Below are 22504 nucleotides of genomic sequence, written 5' to 3'. Positions count from 1 at the left end.
AAAGAAGCACGGTGGCTAGGAAAAACTCCCTAGGAAAAACTCCCTAGAAAGGCCAAAAACCTAGGAAGAAACCTAGAGAGGAACCAGGCTATGAGGGGTGGCCAGTCCTCTTCTGGCTGTGCAGGGTGGATATCTCCCTTCAATAACCACTCCCCTCACCATCTGCCACAATATGTATGTCTTCTGTTCATAGCACAGCCAGGTATTATTTGTTTGATGTACTTAAATGGCAATGTCTGTTTATAGGAGTCCTTCTGCACTTTGACGACCCGGCCCTCCAACTCAGAGAACTCTACTTTATTGACCCACAGTGGCTTTGCAACATCATCTCACAGGTAGGTAGACACACACACACACACACACACACACACACACACACACACACACACACACACACACACACACACACACACACACACACTGCACGAGGCTGATGAGGGGAGGGTGGAACACAATAATGGCTGGAATGAAGTGAATGGAACGGTATCATCCACATGGAAACCACGTTTGATGTGTGTGATTCCATTTATGCTGTTCCAGCCATTACAATGAGCAGGTCCTCCCCAATTAAGGTGCCACCAGTCGCCTGTGACACACACACACACAATGACCTCATTCAATCACTTCCTCCTCTCTCTCTTTCTCTGTGTAGAAACTGTCTCTGAAAAGCTCTGGGTTCTGGGAGAATCCCAAAGGCGTAGTCCAGCGCTCTATGGTGGAGCGGTTCCTATTTGAGAGTAAGTGTTTCCCCAAGCACCACCTGACCCAGTACTTTAAACTGCTGGAGAAGTTCCAGATCGCCCTGCCCTTCGGAGAGGACCAGCTCCTAGTGCCGAGCAGGTAAGAGGCACACCATTTGGTTGATTTTAGTATTGTTTGAGCTAAAATGGCCTACCAGTTTCCTGAATTCTGTATCTACTGAATGGAAACTGTCGGCCATATTGGCTCAAAACCTCTTTGCCAAGTCTAAACCATGCTGATTGTCTTGTCCTTCCCTCACAGTCTCTCCAAACACCGGCCAGTAATTGAGATGCCCCACTGTGAAAATTCTGAGGTCATTGTTCGTCTCTATGAGATGCCCTACTTCCCCATGGGCTACTGGTCGAGACAGATCAACCGCCTACTTGAGGTCTCCTCCTACATGCTCTGTGGCAGAGGTACTAATGCTGACGTTAAAGGGATAATTACTTAGGTTGTTGTCATTTCATCCAAACTTCATTAGCTGGAAATTTAGCCACGTCCAGAATCTCCTGGATAGTATTTTTTAGAACATGTAGCTAAGCTACTGGAAACTGATTCTATCAGTACTGTATCAACTGAGTGTACACATTCCTAATATTGAGTTGCACCCCCTTTTGCCTCAATTCGTCTGGGCTTGGACTCTACAAGTTGTCAAAAGCGTTCCACAGGGATGCTGGCCCATGTTAACTCCAATGCTTCCCACAGTTATGTCAAGTTTGCTGCATGTCCTTCGGGTGGTGGACCATTCTTGATACACACAGGAAACTGTTGGGTGTGACAAACACTTACATCTTGTGTCTTTCCCATTCACCCTCTGAAGGGCACACATACACAATCCATGTCTCCTCCCCTTCATCTACACTGATTGAAGTGGATTTAACAGGTGACATTAATATGAATATGGCTCTGAGTAGCCCCATTGTTGTTATGTTGGTCCAGAGAGAGAGCTGCGTCCGAACCGTATCTACTGGAGGAGAGGCATCTACCTGAGCTGGTCTCCTGAGGCCTACTGTCTGGTTGAGGCTGCCAACGTAGAGGACAACCCTGCCAGCTTCGTCAAGATCACTGTGCCCTGCTCACGCAAAGGTACTGGAACTACCCCACAGCCTAGTGAATAAGGTATCCATACTGAAATGTAAAAGCTGTCAACAATAGTTTAAGGAAAATAAAAATACATTTATTTAATCATTTGGGTTGTGAGCTGAAAAACAATTAAGAACCCCCGGTTTGATAAAGTGTGTATAATATAATATATTGCAATAAAGAGTGAAATAGATCATCAGTTGGAGGTGGTGATGATGATGATGATGGTTGTCAAATCAAATAATATGATTACGATATGATAAGAATGGAACATTTTATCTTACGAAGTTGCATTTATCAAATCAAATTGTGTTTGTCTCATGCTCCGTAAACAACAGGTGTAGACTAACAGTGAAATGCTTACTTATGGATCCTTTTCCAACAATGCAGAGTTAAAATAGATTGAAATAGTGACACAGGAATAAGTACACAGTGAATAACAATAACGAGTAAAAAATAGCATGGCTGTATACAGGGAGTACCAGTACTGAGTCAATGTGCAGGGGTATGAGGTAATTGATGTAGCTATGTACATATAGGTAGGAGTGATGTCACTAGGCAACTGGATAGATAATAGAAAGTAGCAGTAGCGTATGTGGTGTGTGTTTATGTGGGTGTGCGTGCGTGTTGGGGTGTGGTTAGTAGAGGTCGACCGATTAATCGGAATGGCCGATTTAATTAGGGCCGATTTCAAGTTTTCATAACAATTGGTAATCGGTATTTTTGGCCACCGATTTGCCGATTTAAAAAAAATATAGAACCGTATATATAAAATATAAAAATGTAAATAAAAAAAATGTTTTTATGATTTTTCTTTTTTATATATATAATATTTTTTAACAAGGCAAGTCAGTTAAGAACACATTCTTATTTTCAATGACGGCCTAGGAACGGTGGGTTAACTGCCTTGTTCAGGGGCAGAACGACAGATTTTTACCTTGTCAGCTTGGGGATTCAATCTTGCAACCTTACGGTTAACTAGTCCAACGCTCTAACCACCTGCTTTACATTGCACTCCACGAGGAGCCTGCCTGTTACGCGAATACAGTAAGAAGCCAAGGTAAGTTGCTAGCTAGCATTAAACTTATCTTATAAAAAACAATCAATCAGTCATAATCACTAGTTAACTACACATGGTTGATGATATTACTAGTTTATCTAGCCTGTCCTGCGTTCCACATAATCGATGCGGTGCGCATTCGCGAAAAAGGACTGTCGTTGCTCCAACGTGTACCTAACCATAAACATCAATGTCTTTCTTAAAATCAATACACAAGTATATATTTTTAAACCTGCATATTTAGTTAATATTGCCTGCTAACATGAATTTCTTTTAACTAGGGAAAATGTGTCACCTCTGCAACAGATTCAGGGTATATGCAGCAGTTTGGGCCGCCTGGCTCGTTGCGAACTGTGTGAATACTATTTCTTCCTAACAAAGACAGCCAACTTCGCCAAACGGGGGGTGATTTAACAAAAGCGCATTTGCGAAAAAATCACAATCGTTGCACGACTGTACCTAACCATAAACATCAATGCCTTTCTTAAAATCAATACACAGAAGTATATATTTTTAAACCTGCATATTTAGCTAAAAGAAATCCAGATTAGCAGGGAATATTAACCTCTTACATCTAGACGTTCCGCTAGCGGAACACCTGCTCCAATATCCAATGATAGGCGTGGCGCGAATTACAAATTCCTCAAAAATACAAAAACTTCAATTTTTCAAACATATGACTATTTCACAGCATTTTAAAGACAAGACTCTCCTTTATCTAACCAGACTGTCCGATTTCAAAAAGGCTTTACAGCGAAAGCAAAACATTAGATTATGTCAGCAGAGTACCAAGCCAGAAATAATCAGACACCCATTTTTCAAGCTAGCATATAATGTCACAAAAACCCAGAAGACAGCTAAATGCAGCACTAACCTTTGATGATCTTCATCAGATGACACACCTAGGACATTATGTTATACAATACATGCATGTTTTGTTCAATCAAGTTCATATTTATATAAAAAACAGCTTTTTACATTAGCATGTGACGTTCAGAACTAGCATACCCCCGCAAACTTCCGGGGAATTTGCTAACAATTTACTAAATTACTCACGATAAACGTTCACAAAAAGCATAACAATTATTTTAAGAATTATAGATACAGAACTCCTCTATGCACTCGATATGTCCGATTTTAAAATAGCTTTTGGTGAAAGCACATTTTGCAATATTCTAAGTACATAGCCCAGCCATCACGGGCTAGCTATTTAGACACCCGGCAAGTTTAGCCTTCACCAAAATCAGATTTACTATTATAAAAGTTTGATTACCTTTTGTTGTCTTCGTCAGAATGCACTCCCAGGACTGCTACTTCAATAACAAATGTTGGTTTGGTCCAAAATAATCCATCGTTATATCCGAATAGCGGCGTTTTGTTCGTGCGTCCCAGACACTATCCGAAATGGTAAATCAGGGTCGCGCGCATGGCGCAATTCGTGACAAAAAATTTCTAAATATTCCATTACCGTACTTCGAAGCATGTCAACCGCTGTTTAAAATCAATTTTTATGCAATTTATCTCGTAAAAAAGCGATAATATTCCGACCGGGAATCTCCTTTTTGGCAAACAGAGGAAAAATCACAAAGACGGGGGCGGCCAGGGCACGCACCTAAGCCCACAGTCCCTTGATCGGCCACTTGAGAAAGGCGATAATGTGTTTCAGCCTGGGGCTGGGATGACGACATTCAGGTTTTTCCCGGGCTCTGAGCGCCCATGGAAGACGTAGGAAGTGTCACGTTAGAGCAGAGATCCTTTGTAAAAGATAGAGATGGCAAAGAAGTTCAAGAAATGGTCAGACAGGCCACTTCCTGTAAAGGAATCTCTCAGGTTTTGACCTGCCATTTGAGTTCTGTTATACTCACAGACACCATTCAAACAGTTTTAGAAACTTTGGAGTGTTTTCTATCCAAAGCCAATAATTATATGCATATTCTAGTTACTGGGCAGGAGTAGTAACCAGATTAAATCGGGTAAGTTTTTTATCCAGCCGTGAAAATACTGCCCCCTAGCCATAACAGGTTAACCAGGTGAAATTGTATCAGTTCTCTTACGTTCATTGCACGTAGAGTCAGGGTTTATGCAACAGTTTGGGCCGCCTGGCTCGTTGCGAACTAATTTGCCAGAATTGTACGTAATTATGACATTGAAGGTTGTGCAATGTAACAGGAATATTTAGACTTAGGGCTGCCACCCGTTAGATAAAATACGGAACGGTTCCGTATTTCACTGAAAAAAATAAACGTTTTGTTTTCGAGATGTTAGTTTCCGGATTCGACCATATTAATGACCTAAGGCTCGTATTTCTGTGTGTTTATTATATTATAATTAAGTCTATGATTTGATATTTGATAGAGCAGTCTGACTGAGTGGTGGTAGGCACCAGCAGGCTCGTAAGCATTCATTCAAACAGCACTTTCGTGCGTTTTGCCAGCAGCCCATCGCAATTCTTCAAGCATTGCGCTGTTTATGACTTCAAGCCTATCAACTCCCAAGATTAGGCTGGTGTAACAAATGTGAAATGGCTAGCTAGTTAGCCGGGTGCGCGCTAATAGCGTTTCAAACGTCACTCGCTCTGAGACTTGGAGTAGTTGTTCCCCTTGCTTTGCATGGGTAACGCTGCTTCGAGGGTGGCTGTTGTCGATGTGTTCCTGGTTTTAGCCCAGGTAGGAGCGAGGAGAGGGACGGAAGCTATACTGTTACACTGGCAATACTAAAGTGCCTATAAGTACATCCAATAGTCAAAGGTATATGAAATACAAATCGTATAGAGAGAAATAGTCCTATAATTCCTATAATAACCACAACCTAAAACTTCTTACCTGGTAATATTGAAGACTCATGTTAAAAGGAACCACCAGCTTTCATATGTTCTCATGTTCTGAGCAAGGAACATAAACGTTAGCTTTTTTACATGGCACATATTGCATTTTTACTTTCTTCTCCAACACTTTGCTTTTGCATTATTTAAACCAAATTGAACATGTTTCAGTATTTATTTGAGGCTAAATTGATAGTATTTATGTATTATATTAAGTTAAAATAAGTGTTCATTCAGTATTGTTGTAATTGTCATTATTACAAATAAATGTAAAAAAAATCGGCCGAATAATCGGCATCGGCTTTTTTTGGTCCTCCAATAATCGGTATCGGCGTTGGAAAATCATAATCCGTCGACCTCTAGTGGTTAGAGTCCAGTGTGTGTGCATAGTCCGTGCAAGGGTCAATGCAGGTAGTCTGAGTACCCATTTGATTAGCTATTTAGCAGTTTTGTTTAGCAGTCTGATGGCTTGGGTGTAGAAGCTGTTCAGGGTCCTGTTGGTTCAAGATGCACTGGTACCGCTTGCCATGCGGTAGCAGAGAGAACAGTGTATGGCTTGGGTGGCTGGAGTCTTAGAATTTTTGGGGGGCCTTCCGCTGACACTGCCTGGTAAAGAGGTCACTACCCTCTGTAGTGCCTTGCGGTCGGTTGCCTTGCAGTTGCTGTATCAAGTGGTGATGCAGCCAGACCAGATGCTATTAATTGAGCAAGTGTATAACTTTTTGAGGATCTGAGGGCCCATTCCAAATCCTTTCAGCCTCCTGAGGGGGAAAAGGCGCTGTCGTGCCCTCTTGACAACTGTGGGTGTGTGTGGACCATGTTAATTCCATAGTGATGTGGCCACAGAGGAACTTGAAGCTCTCGACGCGCTACACTACAGTCCCACCGCTCCGTTTCATGTAGTCCACGATCAGCTCTTTTGTCTTGCTGATGTTGAGGGAGAGGTTGTTGTCCTGGCAACACACTGCCAGGTCTCTGACCTTCTCCCTATAGGCTGCTTCATCGTCGTTGTGTCCTCAGCAAACTTGATGATGGTGTTTAAGTCGTGAGCGGCCACGCAGTCGTGGTTGAACAGGGAATACAGGAGGGGACTAAGCACACACCTTTGAGGGACCCCTGTGTTGATGGTCAACATGGCGGATGTGTTGTTGCCTTCCCTCACCCCCTGGACGAGTTCCGTCAGGAATTCCAGGATTCAGTTGCAGCGGGAGGTGTTCAGTCCCAGGGTCTGGGAGCTTGGTGAAGAGCTTGGAGGGGACTATGGTGTTGAGTGCTGAGCTGTAGTAAATGAACAGCATTCTTACATAGATATTCCTTTTGTCGAGGTGGGTGAGGACAGTGTAGAGTGCAATAGAGATTGTGTCATCTATGGATCTGTTAGGGTAGTATGCGAATTGGAGTGGGTCCAGGGTGTCTGGGATGATGGTGTTGTGAGCCATGACCAGCCTTTCAAAGCATTCCATGGCTATAGATGTGAGTGCTACGGGGCGATAGCCATTTAGGCAGCTTGCCTTGGCGTTCTTGGGCACAGAGACTATGGTGGTCTGCTTGAAACAAGTTTGTATTATAGATCGGTTCAGGGATAGGTTGAAAATGTCAGTGAAGACACCTGCCACCTGGTCAGCACATGCTCTGAGTACACGTCCTGGTATTCCGTCCCCCAGCCTTGTGAATGTTAACCTGTTTAAAGGTCTTACGTCGGCTATGGAGAGTGAGCTCACACAGTCGTCTGGAACAGCGGGTGCTCTCATGCATGGTTCAGTGTTGCTTGCATCGAAGCGAGCATAGAAGGCCTTTTAGTTCATCTGGTAGGCTCACGTCACTGGGCAGCTCGCGGCTGGGTTTCCCATTGTAATGAGGGATAGTTTGTAAGCCCTGCCACGTCCTTCAAGCATCAGAGCCGGTGTAGTAGGATTCAATCTTACTGCTGCATTGACGCTTTGCCTGTTTGATGGCTTGTCGGAGGTCGTAGCAGGATTTCTTATAAGCATCCGGATTGGCGTCCTGTTCCTTGAAAGCGGCAGCTCTTTAGCTCAGTACAGAGGCTGTGTGTTACTGGGTGACGTGGTGACGTGGTGGTGGTGGTGATGATGATGGTTGTGTTACTCCTCAGGTCGTGTGTTACTGGGTCAGGTAGTGGACCATGTTGACTCTCTCTTGGAGGAGTGGTTCCCTGGTCTCCTCACCACTGATATCCATGGCAACGGAGAGACCCTGCTGAAGAAATGGGCTCTGTACAGCTTCAAGGATGGACAGGAGTGGAGCAAGATACTGCTGGAGGACCTTTTCACTCACATAGATAAAGGTATGTCTTTTAACGCTTGGATTTGACACAATCGATACCTGTGTTAGTCATGTTTCTGGAATATCATAATTGAAAGAAATCACAACAATTTGCTAACACTACAAGCAATTGTGGATGTTCTTAAATTCATGGGAGAGATACACGAAAAGAGCTACTTTAATGTAACAATACCTTTTAAAAGTCTAATGTAGCCGTTTTTATCTCAATATCAAATTACCTTACTGTGATTTTTTGCAATTAAAATGGTAAAAAATTAACAAACATAGCTTCTTAGCAAAGAGCGATTTCACAAGCAATAATTTTGCTAGGACTGTCTGAGAGTGGTCTGAGTGGGGATGAAAAACAGAAAACTATCTGTTATTGGCAGAGAGGTTTGGAACTCTCTTTCTTATTGGTCTATTAACTAATTTACTGTCGGGTGATGTCACCAGGCAGGCCAAAACTCCATCCCACCAAAACAGGCTGAAATTTCAGGCGGTCTTTTCAAACAGTTCTTACACAATTTTTTTTATTTAACCTTTATTTAACTAGGCAAGTTAATTAAGAACAAATTCTTATTTACAATGATGGCCTATCCCGGCCAAACCCTAACCTGGAAGACGCTGGGCCAATTGTGCGCCGCCCTATGGGACTCCCAATCACGGCCGATTGTGATACAGCCTGGAATCAAACCAGGGTCTGTAGTGACACCTCTAGCACTGAGATGCAGTGCCTTAGACTGCTGCGCCACTCGGGAGCCCTAAAAGGGCATTATTCAAATGTTCTAAATTTCACAGTATTATACCAACGTCATAGTGAGGTAATATATATAAAACACATGAAAATCACGTTTTTGATCCCACTGGACCTTTAACTTATGCCTGATCTCTCTCCTTTCCATTCTCCCTCCCTCCTGTAGACTGCCTTTTGGTAAACCCGGAGGACCCTCGCTGCACAGTGCCCATCTCTCAGATTGCTCCAGACCTGATCCTCAGTGACCAGCCTGCTGGAATCATCCTTGACAGCGAGGAGCTTGAGATGGACCTTACCAAGGAGAACCTGCTGGGTCAGTTACAATAATAATTTTATTTGTATCGTGTTTTTCATTTACAGGCAAATCACAAAGCTCTTGAAAAGCTCAAAAAGATCAGTTGGACTGTAGTCTCTTTCAACAGCTGCAGTGTCAATGACACAAATTTGTTTATTTTCTGATTGTAGGGGATGGTGGTTTTGGGTCTGTCTATCGAGGCATCTACAAAAATGAAGAGGTGGCAGTGAAGATTTTCAACAAGCATGCCTCTGATCTCTATATACACCGACTACTCCGACAGGTAATCTAATAATCTGCGTCAGGTGTTTTAGTGTCGGGCAGGAATAGCTGGAGAATAGCTCCAGGCCCAGGAAGTTTTAGTGATCATTTCTGGTCCCGGAGAGATATAGAGGAAAAAAACAGGCTTTGGAAAGTATTCAGACCCCTTGACTTTTTCCACATTTTTTCCATTACAGCCTTATTCTAAAATGAATTAAATAAAACATATTCCTCAGCAATCTAAACACAATACCCCATTATGACAAAGCGAAAACAGGGGCTATGACCCTTTCCTATGAGACTCGAAATTGAGCTCAGCTGCATCCTGTTTCCATTGATCATCCTTGAGATGTTTCTACAACTTGATCGCAGTCCACCCGTGGTAAATTCAATTGATTGGACATGATTTGTTTGGAAAGGCACACACCTGTCTATAAGAAGTTCCACAGTTGACAGTGCATTTCATAGCAAAAACCAAGCCATGAGGTTGAAGGAATTGTCCTTACGTATACCTCCAAAACAGGATTGTGTCAAGGCACAGATCTGGGGGGGAAGGGTACCAAAAAATGTCTGCAGCATTGAAGAAGAACACAGTGGCCTCCATCATTCTTAAATGGAAGATGTTTGGAACCACCAAGAATCTTCCTAGAGCTGGCCACCCGGCCAAACTGAGAAATTGGGGGAAAACGGCCTTGTTCAGGGAGGTGACCAGGAACCCGATGGTCACTTTGACAAAGCTTTAGAGTTCCTTTGTGGAGATGGGAGAACCTTCCAGAAGGACAACCGCCTCTGCAGCACTCCACCAATCAGGCCTTTATGGTAGAGTGGCCAGATGGAAGCCACTACTCAGTAAAAGGCACATGACAGCCCACTTGGAGTTTGCCTTAAGGCATCTAAAGGACTCTCAGACCATGAGAAACAAGATTCTCTGGTCTGATGAAAGCAAGATAGAACTCTTTGGCCTGAATACCAAGCGTCATATCTGGAGGGAACCTGGCACCATCCCTATGGTGAAACATGATGGTGGCAGCATCATGCTGTGGGGACGCTCCAGAGCACTCAGGACCTCAGACTGGGGTAGGGAAGGTTCACCTTCCAACAGGACAACAACCCTAAGCACACAGCCAAGACAACGAAGGAGTGGCTTTGGGACAAGTCTCTGAATGTCCTTGAGATGGCCAGCCAGAGCCTGGACTTGAACCCGATCGAACATCTATGGAGAGATCTGAAAATAGTTGTTCGGCGACGCCCCCCATCCAACCTGACAGAGCTTGAGAGGATCTGCAGAGAAGAATGGGAGAAAGTCCCCAAATACAGGTGTGCCAAGCTTGTAGCGTCATACCCAAGAATACTCGAGGCTGTAATCGCTGCCAAAGATGCTTCAACAAGGGTCTGAATACTGAGTATTGTGTGTAGATAAGGGGGAAAAAATATTTAAGATGTTTTAGAATAAGGCTGTAACGTAACAAAATGTGGAAAAAGTCAAGGAGTCTGAATACTTTCCGAATATGGTCTTGGAGAATGTACATCAGCTATGAGGTTGGGGTCAATTTGGGAAATAGGAATTTCAGGTTACTTCCTGAATTGACTGCTTGGAAATGGACCCGATAAGCAGTTGCTGGCTATCCAGACTCTTTGCTCCAGTTAGAGATGATCCTATCACTGATGACTTTTAGTACAACAACCTTCATTTTGACGTCACCACAAACCACTTCAATGATGGTCTCAGACTGAAGTATGTAACGAACGACAGAGCAGAGGAACCATTTCATGTGAGATGTCAGGCCAGGTGTGTGTGTGTGTGTGTGTGTGTGTGTGTGTGTGTGTGTGTGTGTGTGTGCGTGCGTGCAACTGTCTTCAGGGTAGACAAGCAGTACTGTAAGTTGGTCTCTTTCCAGGAGTTGGTGGTGTTGGGTCGTCTCCACCACCCCAGCCTGGTGGGGCTGCTGGCTGCCGGGGCGGCCCCTCATCTCCTGGTGATGGAGTTAGCCCCCAGAGGGTCCCTGGACTCTCTGTTCGAACACGAGAACAGCAGCCTCAACCGCAAGCTCCAGCACAGGATTGCTCTGCAGGTGGCCGACGGGCTCAGGTAGGTTAATCGCTCAGTAGACACATGCATACATGTATATACACACATTACATACAGGTGTATGCCCACAAGAACGTGCACACACAGTGTTCAATGATATTCAATTATTTACAAGTATGTCTATAGTAAACCCAAACAAACCAATTTGAATTCATGATCTATATTAGGAACTCTCAATTTAGACACATTGTACATCACTGTTTCCTCACTTTACCTCCCTTCCATATTGCCAGGTATCTCCACTCGTCCATGATCATCTACCGGGACCTGAAGCCTCACAACGTGCTGCTGTTCAACCTGAAAACTGACTCAGAGACCATCGCTAAGATCACAGACTACGGCATCGCTCAGTGCTGCTGCAGCATGGGGGTCAGGAGCTCTGAGGGCACCCCAGGTAGGAACTAACCCTTCAGTGTAGACATTTAGGGAAAATCTCAGCATGTTTCAAATTCCTTTCCTTCATCCCTTTCTATCTGTCTCTTTCCCCCTCTAGCCCCCTGACTCCTCCTCTATTTTACTATCTGTCTCTGTCCTCCTCTAGCCCCCTGACTCCTCCTCTATTTTACTATCTGTCTCTTTCCCCCTCTAGCCCCCTGACTCCTCCTCTATTTTACTATCTGTCTCTGTCCTCCTCTAGCCCCCCTGACTCCTCCTCTATTTTACTATCTGTCTCTGTCCTCCTCTAGCCCCCTGACTCCTCCTCTATTTTACTATCTGTCTCTGTCCTCCTCTAGCCCCCTGACTCCTCCTCTATTTTACTATCTGTCTCTGTCCTCCTCTAGCCCCCTGACTCCTCCTCTATTTTACTATCTGTCTCTGTCCTCCTCTAGCCCCCTGACTCCTCCTCTATTTTACTATCTGTCTCTGTCCTCCTCTAGCCCCCTGACTCCTCCTCTATTTTACTATCTGTCTCTGTCCTCCTCTAGCCCCCCTGACTCCTCCTCCTCTATTTTACTATCTGTCTCTGTCCTCCTCTAGCCCCCTGACTCCTCCTCTATTTTACTATCTGTCTCTGTCCTCCTCTAGCCCCCTGACTCCTCCTCTATTTTACTATCTGTCTCTGTCCTCCTCTAGCCCCCCTGACTCCTCCTCCTCTATTTTACTATCTGTCTCTGTCCTCCTCTAGCCCCCTGACTCCTCCTCCTCTATTTTACTATCTGTCTCTGTCCTCCTCTAGCCCCCTGACTCCTCCTCTATTTTACTATCTGTCTCTGTCCTCCTCTAGCCCCCTGACTCCTCCTCTATTTTACTATCTGTCTCTGTCCTCCTCTAGCCCCCTGACTCCTCCTCTATTTTACTATCTGTCTCTGTCCTCCTCTAGCCCCCTGACTCCTCCTCTATTTTACTATCTGTCTCTGTCCTCCTCTAGCCCCCTGACTCCTCCTCTATTTTACTATCTGTCTCTGTCCTCCTCTAGCCCCCTGACTCCTCCTCCTCTATTTTACTATCTGTCTCTGTCCTCCTCTAGCCCCCTGACTCCTCCTCTATTTTACTATCTGTCTCTGTCCTCCTCTAGCCCCCTGACTCCTCCTCTATTTTACTATCTGTCTCTGTCCTCCTCTAGCCCCCTGACTCCTCCTCTATTTTACTATCTGTCTCTGTCCTCCTCTAGCCCCCTGACTCCTCCTCTATTTTACTATCTGTCTCTGTCCTCCTCTAGCCCCCTGACTCCTCCTCTATTTTACTATCTGTCTCTGTCCTCCTCTAGCCCCCCTGACTCCTCCTCTATTTTACTATCTGTCTCTGTCCTCCTCTAGCCCCCTGACTCCTCCTCTATTTTACTATCTGTCTCTGTCCTCCTCTAGCCCCCTGACTCCTCCTCTATTTTACTATCTGTCTCTGTCCTCCTCTAGCCCCCTGACTCCTCCTCTATTTTACTATCTGTCTCTGTCCTCCTCTAGCCCCCTGACTCCTCCTCTATTTTACTATCTGTCTCTGTCCTCCTCTAGCCCCCTGACTCCTCCTCTATTTTACTATCTGTCTCTGTCCTCCTCTAGCCCCCCTGACTCCTCCTCTATTTTACTATCTGTCTCTGTCCTCCTCTAGCCCCCCTGACTCCTCCTCCTCTATTTTACTATCTGTCTCTGTCCTCCTCTAGCCCCCTGACTCCTCCTCTATTTTACTATCTGTCTCTGTCCTCCTCTAGCCCCCTGACTCCTCCTCTATTTTACTATCTGTCTCTGTCCTCCTCTAGCCCCCTGACTCCTCCTCTATTTTACTATCTGTCTCTGTCCTCCTCTAGCCCCCCTGACTCCTCCTCTATTTTACTATCTGTCTCTGTCCTCCTCTAGCCCCCTGACTCCTCCTCTATTTTACTATCTGTCTCTGTCCTCCTCTAGCCCCCTGACTCCTCCTCTATTTTACTATCTGTCTCTGTCCTCCTCTAGCCCCCTGACTCCTCCTCCTATTTTACTATCTGTCTCTGTCCTCCTCTAGCCCCCTGACTCCTCCTCTATTTTACTATCTGTCTCTGTCCTCCTCTAGCCCCCCTGACTCCTCCTCTATTTTACTATCTGTCTCTGTCCTCCTCTAGCCCCCTGACTCCTCCTCTATTTTACTATCTGTCTCTGTCCTCCTCTAGCCCCCTGACTCCTCCTCCTCTATTTTACTATCTGTCTCTGTCCTCCTCTAGCCCCCTGACTCCTCCTCTATTTTACTATCTGTCTCTGTCCTCCTCTAGCCCCCCTGACTCCTCCTCTATTTTACTATCTGTCTCTGTCCTCCTCTAGCCCCCTGACTCCTCCTCTATTTTACTATCTGTCTCTGTCCTCCTCTAGCCCCCTGACTCCTCCTCTATTTTACTATCTGTCTCTGTCCTCCTCTAGCCCCCTGACTCCTCCTCTATTTTACTATCTGTCTCTGTCCTCCTCTAGCCCCCTGACTCCTCCTCTATTTTACTATCTGTCTCTGTCCTCCTCTAGCCCCCTGACTCCTCCTCTATTTTACTATCTGTCTCTGTCCTCCTCTAGCCCCCTGACTCCTCCTCCTATTTTACTATCTGTCTCTGTCCTCCTCTAGCCCCCTGACTCCTCCTCTATTTTACTATCTGTCTCTGTCCTCCTCTAGCCCCCTGACTCCTCCTCTATTTTACTATCTGTCTCTGTCCTCCTCTAGCCCCCTGACTCCTCCTCTATTTTACTATCTGTCTCTGTCCTCCTCTAGCCCCCCTGACTCCTCCTCTATTTTACTATCTGTCTCTGTCCTCCTCTAGCCCCCCTGACTCCTCCTCCTCTATTTTACTATCTGTCTCTGTCCTCCTCTAGCCCCCTGACTCCTCCTCTATTTTACTATCTGTCTCTGTCCTCCTCTAGCCCCCTGACTCCTCCTCTATTTTACTATCTGTCTCTGTCCTCCTCTAGCCCCCTGACTCCTCCTCTATTTTACTATCTGTCTCTCTTCTCCTCTAGCCCCCTGACTCCTCCTCTATTTTACTATCTGTCTCTGTTCTCTCTTTCTCCCTCCCTCTCCCCTCACCATTTCTCTCTCCACCCACCCAGGTTTCCGGGCGCCAGAGGTCGCCCGGGGCAATGTGATCTACAACCAGCAGGCGGATGTGTTCTCGTTCGGCCTGCTGCTATACGACCTGCTGACCTGTGGTGAGCGCATCTCAGATGGCATGAAGTTCCCCAGCGAGTTTGACGAGATCGCTGTGCAGCGCAAGCTGCCAGACCCAGTGAAGCACCACGGCTGCTCCCCCTGGCCAGGCTTCCAAGGCCTGATGAAGGACTGTATGAGGGAGAATCCCCAGGACAGACCCACCTCCACACAGGTAACCGTTCTACTGTTACTACTACCTGTCTCCACCTGGGTGTGTGTGAAGTGTAGATGTTTCACTGACTGTCTGTACGTTTTGAACTGACTATGTGAAGGTGTGACTAAACTGACTACTTGCATTTGTGTAGGTGTTTGACTAACTGTGACTATATTTGCCTGTGTGTGTACTGTAGGTGTTTGACTAACTGTGACTATATTTGCCTGTGTGTGTACTGTAGGTGTTTGACTAACTGTGACTATATTTGCCTGTGTGTGTACTGTAGGTGTTTGACTAACTGTGACTATATTTGCCTGTGTGTGTACTGTAGGTGTTTGACTGACTGACTATATTTGCCTGTGTGTGTACTGTAGGTGTTTGACTAACTGTGACTATATTTGCCTGTGTGTGTACTGTAGGTGTTTGACTGACTGACTATATTTGCCTGTGTGTGTACTGTAGGTGTTTGACTAACTGTGACTATATTTGCCTGTGTGTGTACTGTAGGTGTTTGACTAACTGTGACTATATTTGCCTGTGTGTGTACTGTAGTTGTTTGACTAACTGTGACTATATTTGCCTGTGTGTGTACTGTAGGTGTTTGACTAACTGTGACTATATTTGCCTGTGTGTGTACTGTAGGTGTTTGACTAACTGTGACTATATTTGCCTGTGTGTGTACTGTAGGTGTTTGACTAACTGTGACTATATTTGCCTGTGTGTGTACTGTAGGTGTTTGACTAACTGTGACTATATTTGCCTGTGTGTGTACTGTAGGTGTTTGACTAACTGTGACTATATTTGCCTGTGTGTGTACTGTAGGTGTTTGACTAACTGTGACTATATTTGCCTGTGTGTGTACTGTAGGTGTTTGACTAACTGTGACTATATTTGCCTGTGTGTGTACTGTAGGTGTTTGACTGACTGACTATATTTGCCTGTGTGTGTACTGTAGGTGTTTGACTAACTGTGACTATATTTGCCTGTGTGTGTACTGTAGGTGTTTGACTAACTGACTATATTTGCCTGTGTGTGTACTGTAGGTGTTTGACTAACTGACTATATTTGCCTGTGTGTGTACTGTAGGTGTTTGACTAACTGTGACTATATTTGCCTGTGTGTGTACTGTAGGTGTTTGACTGACTGTGACTATATTTGCCTGTGTGTGTACTGTAGGTGTTTGACTAACTGTGACTATATTTGCCTGTGTGTGTACTGTAGGTGTTTGACTAACTGTGACTATATTTGCCTGTGTGTGTACTGTAGGTGTTTGACTAACTGTGACTATATTTGCCTGTGTGTGTACTGTAGGTGTTTGACTAACTGTGACTATATTTGCCTGTGTGTGTACTGTAGGTGTTTGACTAACTGTGACTATATTTGCCTGTGTGTGTACTGTAGGTGTTTGACTAACTGTGACTATATTTGCCTGTGTGTGTACTGTAGGTGTTTGACTAACTGTGACTATATTTGCCTGTGTGTGTACTGTAGGTGTTTGAGAGGCTGAACTCTGGGGAGATGCTGTGTCTGATGAGGGAGCTGGTGGTCAGCAGAGCTGCCAATGCTGAGTGTTTCACGGTGGGCTGCAGCAGCGCCAGCAACGGCCCCAGTTCTAACCCAAGGGCCTGGGTGGGAGGGGGCAGCAGCACACAGAGACTGGGCTGTGTTGCGTCTGTCGACCTGGAGACTGAGAAGGTCACAACACAGGTATTCATAGAGGATCTCTCAACGCAGGCACTCGCATTGTAGGGATTTGCAAAGTACTTGTTTACAACACAATACCAGCTCTAACAATAAATGTATTACTGCAGCTAGATAATTAGAGCTCAGGTATTAAAACAATAGCATAGGTCCTCACAATACAGGTCTCTTTGACATTACTCATTCAAGGGTTTTTCAAAATGTTTTACTATTTTCTACATTGTAGAATAATAGTGAAGACATCAAAACAATGAAATTTAATATGGAATCATGAGGTAACCATATTTAAGATTCTTCAAAGTAGCCAACCTTTGCCTTGATGACAGCTTTGGACACTCTTGGCATTCTCTCAACCAGTTTCATGAGGTAGTTACCTGGAATGCATTTCAATTAACAGGTGTGCCTTGTTAACTTCATTTGTGGAATTTCTTTCCTTCAGAATGCATTTGAGCCAATGAGTTGTGTTGTGACAAGGTAGGGGTGGTATACAGAAGATAGCCCTATTTGGTAAAATACCAAGTCCATATTATGGCAAGAACATCTCAAATAAGCAAAGAGGAACGACAGTCCATCAATAATTTAAGACATGAAGGTCAGTCAATATGGAAAATTTCAAGAACATTGAAAGTTCCTTCATGTGCAGTCGCAAAAACCATCAAGCTCTATGATGAAACTGGCTCTAATGAGGGCCGCCACAGTAAAGGAAGACCCCGCCACAGTAAAGGAAGACCCTAAACTCATTAGAATGAACAGCCTCAGAAATTGCAACCCAAATAAATGCTTCACAGAGTTCAAGGAACAGACACATCTCAACATCAACTGTTCTGAGGAGACTGTGTGAATCAGGCCTTCATGGTAGAATTACTACAATGAAACCACTACTAAAGGACACCAATAAGAAGGAAATACTTTCTTGGGCCAAGAAACGCAAGCAATGGACATTAGACCGGTGTAAATCTGTCCTTTGGTCTGATAAATCCAAATTTGAGATTTTTGCTTCCAACCGCTGTGTTTTTGTGAGACGCAGAGTAGGTGAACGGATGATTTCTGCATATGTGGTTCCCACTGTGAAGCATGGAGAAGGAGGTGTGATGTGTGGGGGTGCTTTGTTGGTGACACTGTCAGTGATTTATTTAGAATTCATGGCACACTTAACCAGCATGGCTGCAACAGCATTCTACAGCGATACGCCGTCCCATCTGGTTTGCGCTTAGTGGGACTATCATTTGTTTTTCAACAAGACAATGACCCAACACACCTCCAGGCTGTGTAAGGGCTATTTGACCAAGAAGGAGAGTGGTGGAGTGAGATTGAGATGGTTTGGGATGAGTTGGACCACAGAATGAAGAAAAAGCAGCCAACAAGTGCTCAGCAAATGTGGGAACTCCTTCAAGACTCTTGGAAAAGCATTCCAGGTGAAGCTGGTTGAAAGAATGCTAAGGGTGTGCAAAACATCAAGGCAAAGGGTGGCTACTTTGAAGAATCTAAAATATATATATATATATTTTATTTAATTTAACACTTTTTTGTATTATTTCATAGTTTTGATGTCTTCACTATTATTCTACAATGTAGAAAATAGTTAAAATGTAAGAAAAACCCTTGAATGAGTAGGTGTGTCCAAACTTTTGACTGGTACTGTTAGTCCTCATAATACAGGTCTCTTTGACATAGTCCTCACAATACACAAACACAGACTAATCTGTGTTTAAAATTCCCATATTCCTCAATGCTAATGTCTTTCTTCTCCCTGCAGGTGATTGACACGAGTCCTGTCTTATGCCTGGTGACTGTCCAAGTCCCAGACGAAGCCTGTGATTGGCTGGTGGCTGGTACACAATCAGGGGCACTGGTCGTCATCAGCACTCAGAACCTGTCCAACTGGTACAACCTGCAGAGTGTCACCGACGCTGTGACATCACTGTTCTTCCACACACACCCTCAGCGCAGGTAAGAGAGTGTCAGACTAGATGCTAAGCTATGGCTATATCAGGGTTTTGCACTAACATGATTTGGTCACACCAATATATATATATATATATATAATTGATAATGACCTGACCTGTGTCCCATAATGTGCCTGCATTCCATACAGAACCAGGCTAATAATGGCTAGCCATCTTTAACATTAGCATGCCCTTGTGTTCTTACATTGATTTGGATATATTTACTGTAACAGCAAAGGAAAGAGACTGTTCAAATAGAGTGCAAAATGTTTTTATTGCAGATTTTAAAGTGCTATGTGTTATTTTCTGAGAAATCCTCTAGAGGGCAGATTGTTTTACAATTATGCCAAGGCAACAAACAAAAAGGGTAGTGGGGAGATGGACTGATTTCCTTACATTTCTTCAGGTTTTCGCTCTCAAGATCACACATTTTTTTTATAGAAAAACAACTAAATTGGATGTTCTAAGTCCATAACAATGCTTAAACCACATCGGGGACGACCAATTTTAAGGTCTGGGAAAAATCGGAGAAATGTAGATTTAAATTCTTTTTTACCCTTTCAGGTGTGCACCAAGTCAGCCAGTTGTAGAGATGTTTCTACAGATGGCTGTATTGGTCCGTTAAAACACCAATAGTAAAGGCCCAGTGCACTGCTTTTGTGAATTATTTATTTATTTAGAGATTTTTCAGGGGTGCCACAGCACTCTCAGCACCCCTACTTCCCGCTGCTATGCACATGTGATGGCGTTTTGAAAACAAATGGCCACTGGATTGATGCAAATAATCATGATTCTGCCAGGTAGGCATAGGCTACTTTGTAGTTACCTTTTAAATGCCTTTCCATCCACCCGAAAACAGTTAGGCTAACATTAGCATCGCTAACAGCTACACAAAGTGGTAGACATATAGACCCTATGCACACCGCACAGAGCAGGGCTCGGCATTCAGGTAAGTTTGCCAGTGACAAACAATTATAATTTTCAAGGACTTACATTTTATATTTAATTGTTGTAATAGCCTATAGAAAAAAAACTCCCCACAAAATCTATGCAAAAAAGTATGCATTACCACTAACAATAGTGCATATTTTAATAGGCCTGCCTACCCAATGGCATTGACATTCACATTATTTTTACGTTATAAATATGTCCAAATAATGTGGGCTTTGCTCCCGACACAAACACGCTAATGAAGTCTGTCCATAGCTAGTCAGTCTCGCCATTTGAGATGTTGAGTTATTGAGGGGTTACTGTATCCTGTTGAGTTATTGAGGGGTTACTGTATCCTGTTGAGTTATTGAGGGGTTACTGTATCCTGTTGAGTTATTGAGGGGTTACTGTATCCTGTTGAGTTATTGAGGGGTTACTGTATCCTGTTGAGTTATTGTGGGGTTACTGTATCCTGTTGAGTTATTGAGGGGTTACTGTATCCTGTTTTAAAACGAGAAGGCACCCATTAACCAGGTTCCCTTTGTAATGGAACATTTTGTATGGAGTCTTGCTCATAATAAGAGCAACAATCGCAACAGACTAGCGCAACACCCTTCAATTGAAACGGAGGGAAACAAACGAAAGAGCCTACATCTCTCATAAAAACTGATCAGAATTGAAATCACAGAATTATTATATTGGAGCAGTGGAATTTATAAATTGGCATCCATAACTTCAGTGACTTTTCAAGGATCAACAAGGAAATGTCAGATTTTCAAGGTAGGCTATTCCATGTTGACTGAATTGTGCATCGCAAATATTCAGTCAAGACTTTGACCTTTTTAAATACCTGGTTTCAGTGGAGGCTGCTGAGGGGAGGACGGCTCATAGTAATGGCTGGAATGTAGTCGGTGGAATGGTATCAACCACATTGAAACCATATGTTTGATACATTTCCAGCCATTATTATGAGACGTCCTCCCCTTAGCAGCCTCCGCTGCCTGATTTGCCCATTCTTGACTTAGCATTTACTGGTAGATGCCATAACTTGGAACATCCTGTTTACCGCTGTGGGTCTTCACTCCACACAACAACAGTTGTTTGAGAGCTGCACGCGCTCTCTGCCCGACAGATTATAGGCTATACTGTATGTGTACAGTGCACGTGTGATAAATAATCGCCATAACGAACAAACCGCTTCGGGAATCCTTCTGTTTTTTGATCGGCTACGTGGCCTACACTAAAGATAGCATTATTACTATGTTTTTTTGATCGGCTACGTGGCCTACACTAAAGATAGCATTATTACTATGTTTTTTTGATCGGCTACGTGGCCTACACTAAAGATAGCATTATTACTATGTTTTTTTGATCGGCTACGTGGCCTACACTAAAGATAGCATTATTACTATGTTTTTTTGATCGGCTACGTGGCCTACACTAAAGATAGCATTATTACTATGTTTTTTTGATCGGTTACGTGGCCTACACTAAAGATAGCATTATTACTATGTTTTTTTGATCGGTTACGTGGCCTACACTAAAGATAGCATTATTACTATGTTTTTTTGATCGGCTACGTGGCCTACACTAAAGATAGCATTATTACTATGTTTTTTTGATCGGTTACGTGGCCTACACTAAAGATAGCATTATTACTATGTTTTTTTGATCGGTTACGTGGCCTACACTAAAGATAGCATTATTACTATGTTTTTTTGATCGGTTACGTGGCCTACACTAAAGATAGCATTATTACTATGTTTTTTGATCGGTTACGTGGCCTACACTAAAGATAGCATTATTACTATATTTTTTTGATCGGTTACGTGGCCTACACTAAAGATAGCATTATTACTATGTTTTTTTGATCGGTTACGTGGCCTACACTAAAGATAGCATTATTACTATGTTTTTTTGATCGGTTACGTGGCCTACACTAAAGATAGTAATAATGCTATGTTTTTTTGATCGGTTACGTGGCCTACACTAAAGATAGCATTATTACTATGTTTTTTTCACTGGCCCAAGAGGGCGACTGACGGGATAATTGACTGGCCCGGAGTTGTATATCGAGCCCTGACACACACAGACAGGGGAATTCCCGTGCAGTTGTTGCCTCTTCTGAAAGTTGTTTTAATTTTGGTCAATTGCACATTACTGTTGAATAAATCATAATAAAATATAATATTTTTTTTAAAAGCATGACCAGGTAAAACATTTTCACTGGCAACCTTGCGACCAACCTTGTGTATCGCACTGCCAAGTCAAAAGGTCGCAAATGAGTCTGTTTTGGTCACGGTATCGAACCCTATGCTATGCTATGGCTATGCTACTGCTATGCTATGCTAGTTCCAAAAAGCTGGTAAAGGTAGAATATACAATATTTAATGTGTATTTACAGTGATGTTAACAGTATGTTACCAAGTAAAGTACTGACACTGATTTCTTTGTTGTTGATTTAATTTCAGTCAAAGAAAGAATTACTTGTTAGTTGGGACAGCAAATGGAATTCTGACGGTTTATGAGGACTCTGCGCTCCAGGTGGAGAATGGCCAGCCAGTCAAGACGTTGCACATCGGGAACGTCAACACCCCAGTGATGTGTCTGGGCCAATCGGGTCACTCCCTGGACAGGACCACGGTGTGGGCCGGCTGTGGGACCAGAATCCTTTCCTTCACCGCCGACTATGGCGTCTGTAAGACCATTGACACTAAACCCAACAGCCTCTTCCAGTGAGTGTCACCTTCAGAGATGTAACCCTATATTTTGGCGGCCTGCAGGGCTGT

General features: G+C 43.9%; 1 protein-coding gene across 3 annotated transcripts in view; it reads left to right on the top strand.

Annotated features, from left to right (window-relative positions):
* Positions 1 to 22504, top strand: part of lrrk2 (leucine-rich repeat kinase 2) — a 77652-nt gene that overhangs the window by 51903 nt on the left and 3245 nt on the right. For all 3 annotated transcript variants that reach the window (XM_014125703.2, XM_014125704.2, XM_014125702.2), the window contains exons 33-45: positions 247 to 335; positions 653 to 840; positions 1003 to 1157; positions 1681 to 1827; positions 7819 to 8010; positions 8909 to 9055; positions 9208 to 9320; positions 11197 to 11387; positions 11621 to 11781; positions 14885 to 15156; positions 16630 to 16845; positions 18596 to 18789; positions 22187 to 22450. In XM_014125703.2, coding sequence (XP_013981178.2) covers positions 247 to 335; positions 653 to 840; positions 1003 to 1157; positions 1681 to 1827; positions 7819 to 8010; positions 8909 to 9055; positions 9208 to 9320; positions 11197 to 11387; positions 11621 to 11781; positions 14885 to 15156; positions 16630 to 16845; positions 18596 to 18789; positions 22187 to 22450 — 2329 coding nt within the window. The remainder of the gene's footprint in view (positions 1 to 246; positions 336 to 652; positions 841 to 1002; positions 1158 to 1680; positions 1828 to 7818; positions 8011 to 8908; positions 9056 to 9207; positions 9321 to 11196; positions 11388 to 11620; positions 11782 to 14884; positions 15157 to 16629; positions 16846 to 18595; positions 18790 to 22186; positions 22451 to 22504) is intronic.

This window comes from Salmo salar, chromosome ssa10 (genome assembly GCF_905237065.1).
Source record: "Salmo salar chromosome ssa10, Ssal_v3.1, whole genome shotgun sequence".
Classification (NCBI taxonomy): domain Eukaryota; kingdom Metazoa; phylum Chordata; class Actinopteri; order Salmoniformes; family Salmonidae; genus Salmo; species Salmo salar.
This window is presented reverse-complemented; position numbering and strand designations above follow the sequence as displayed.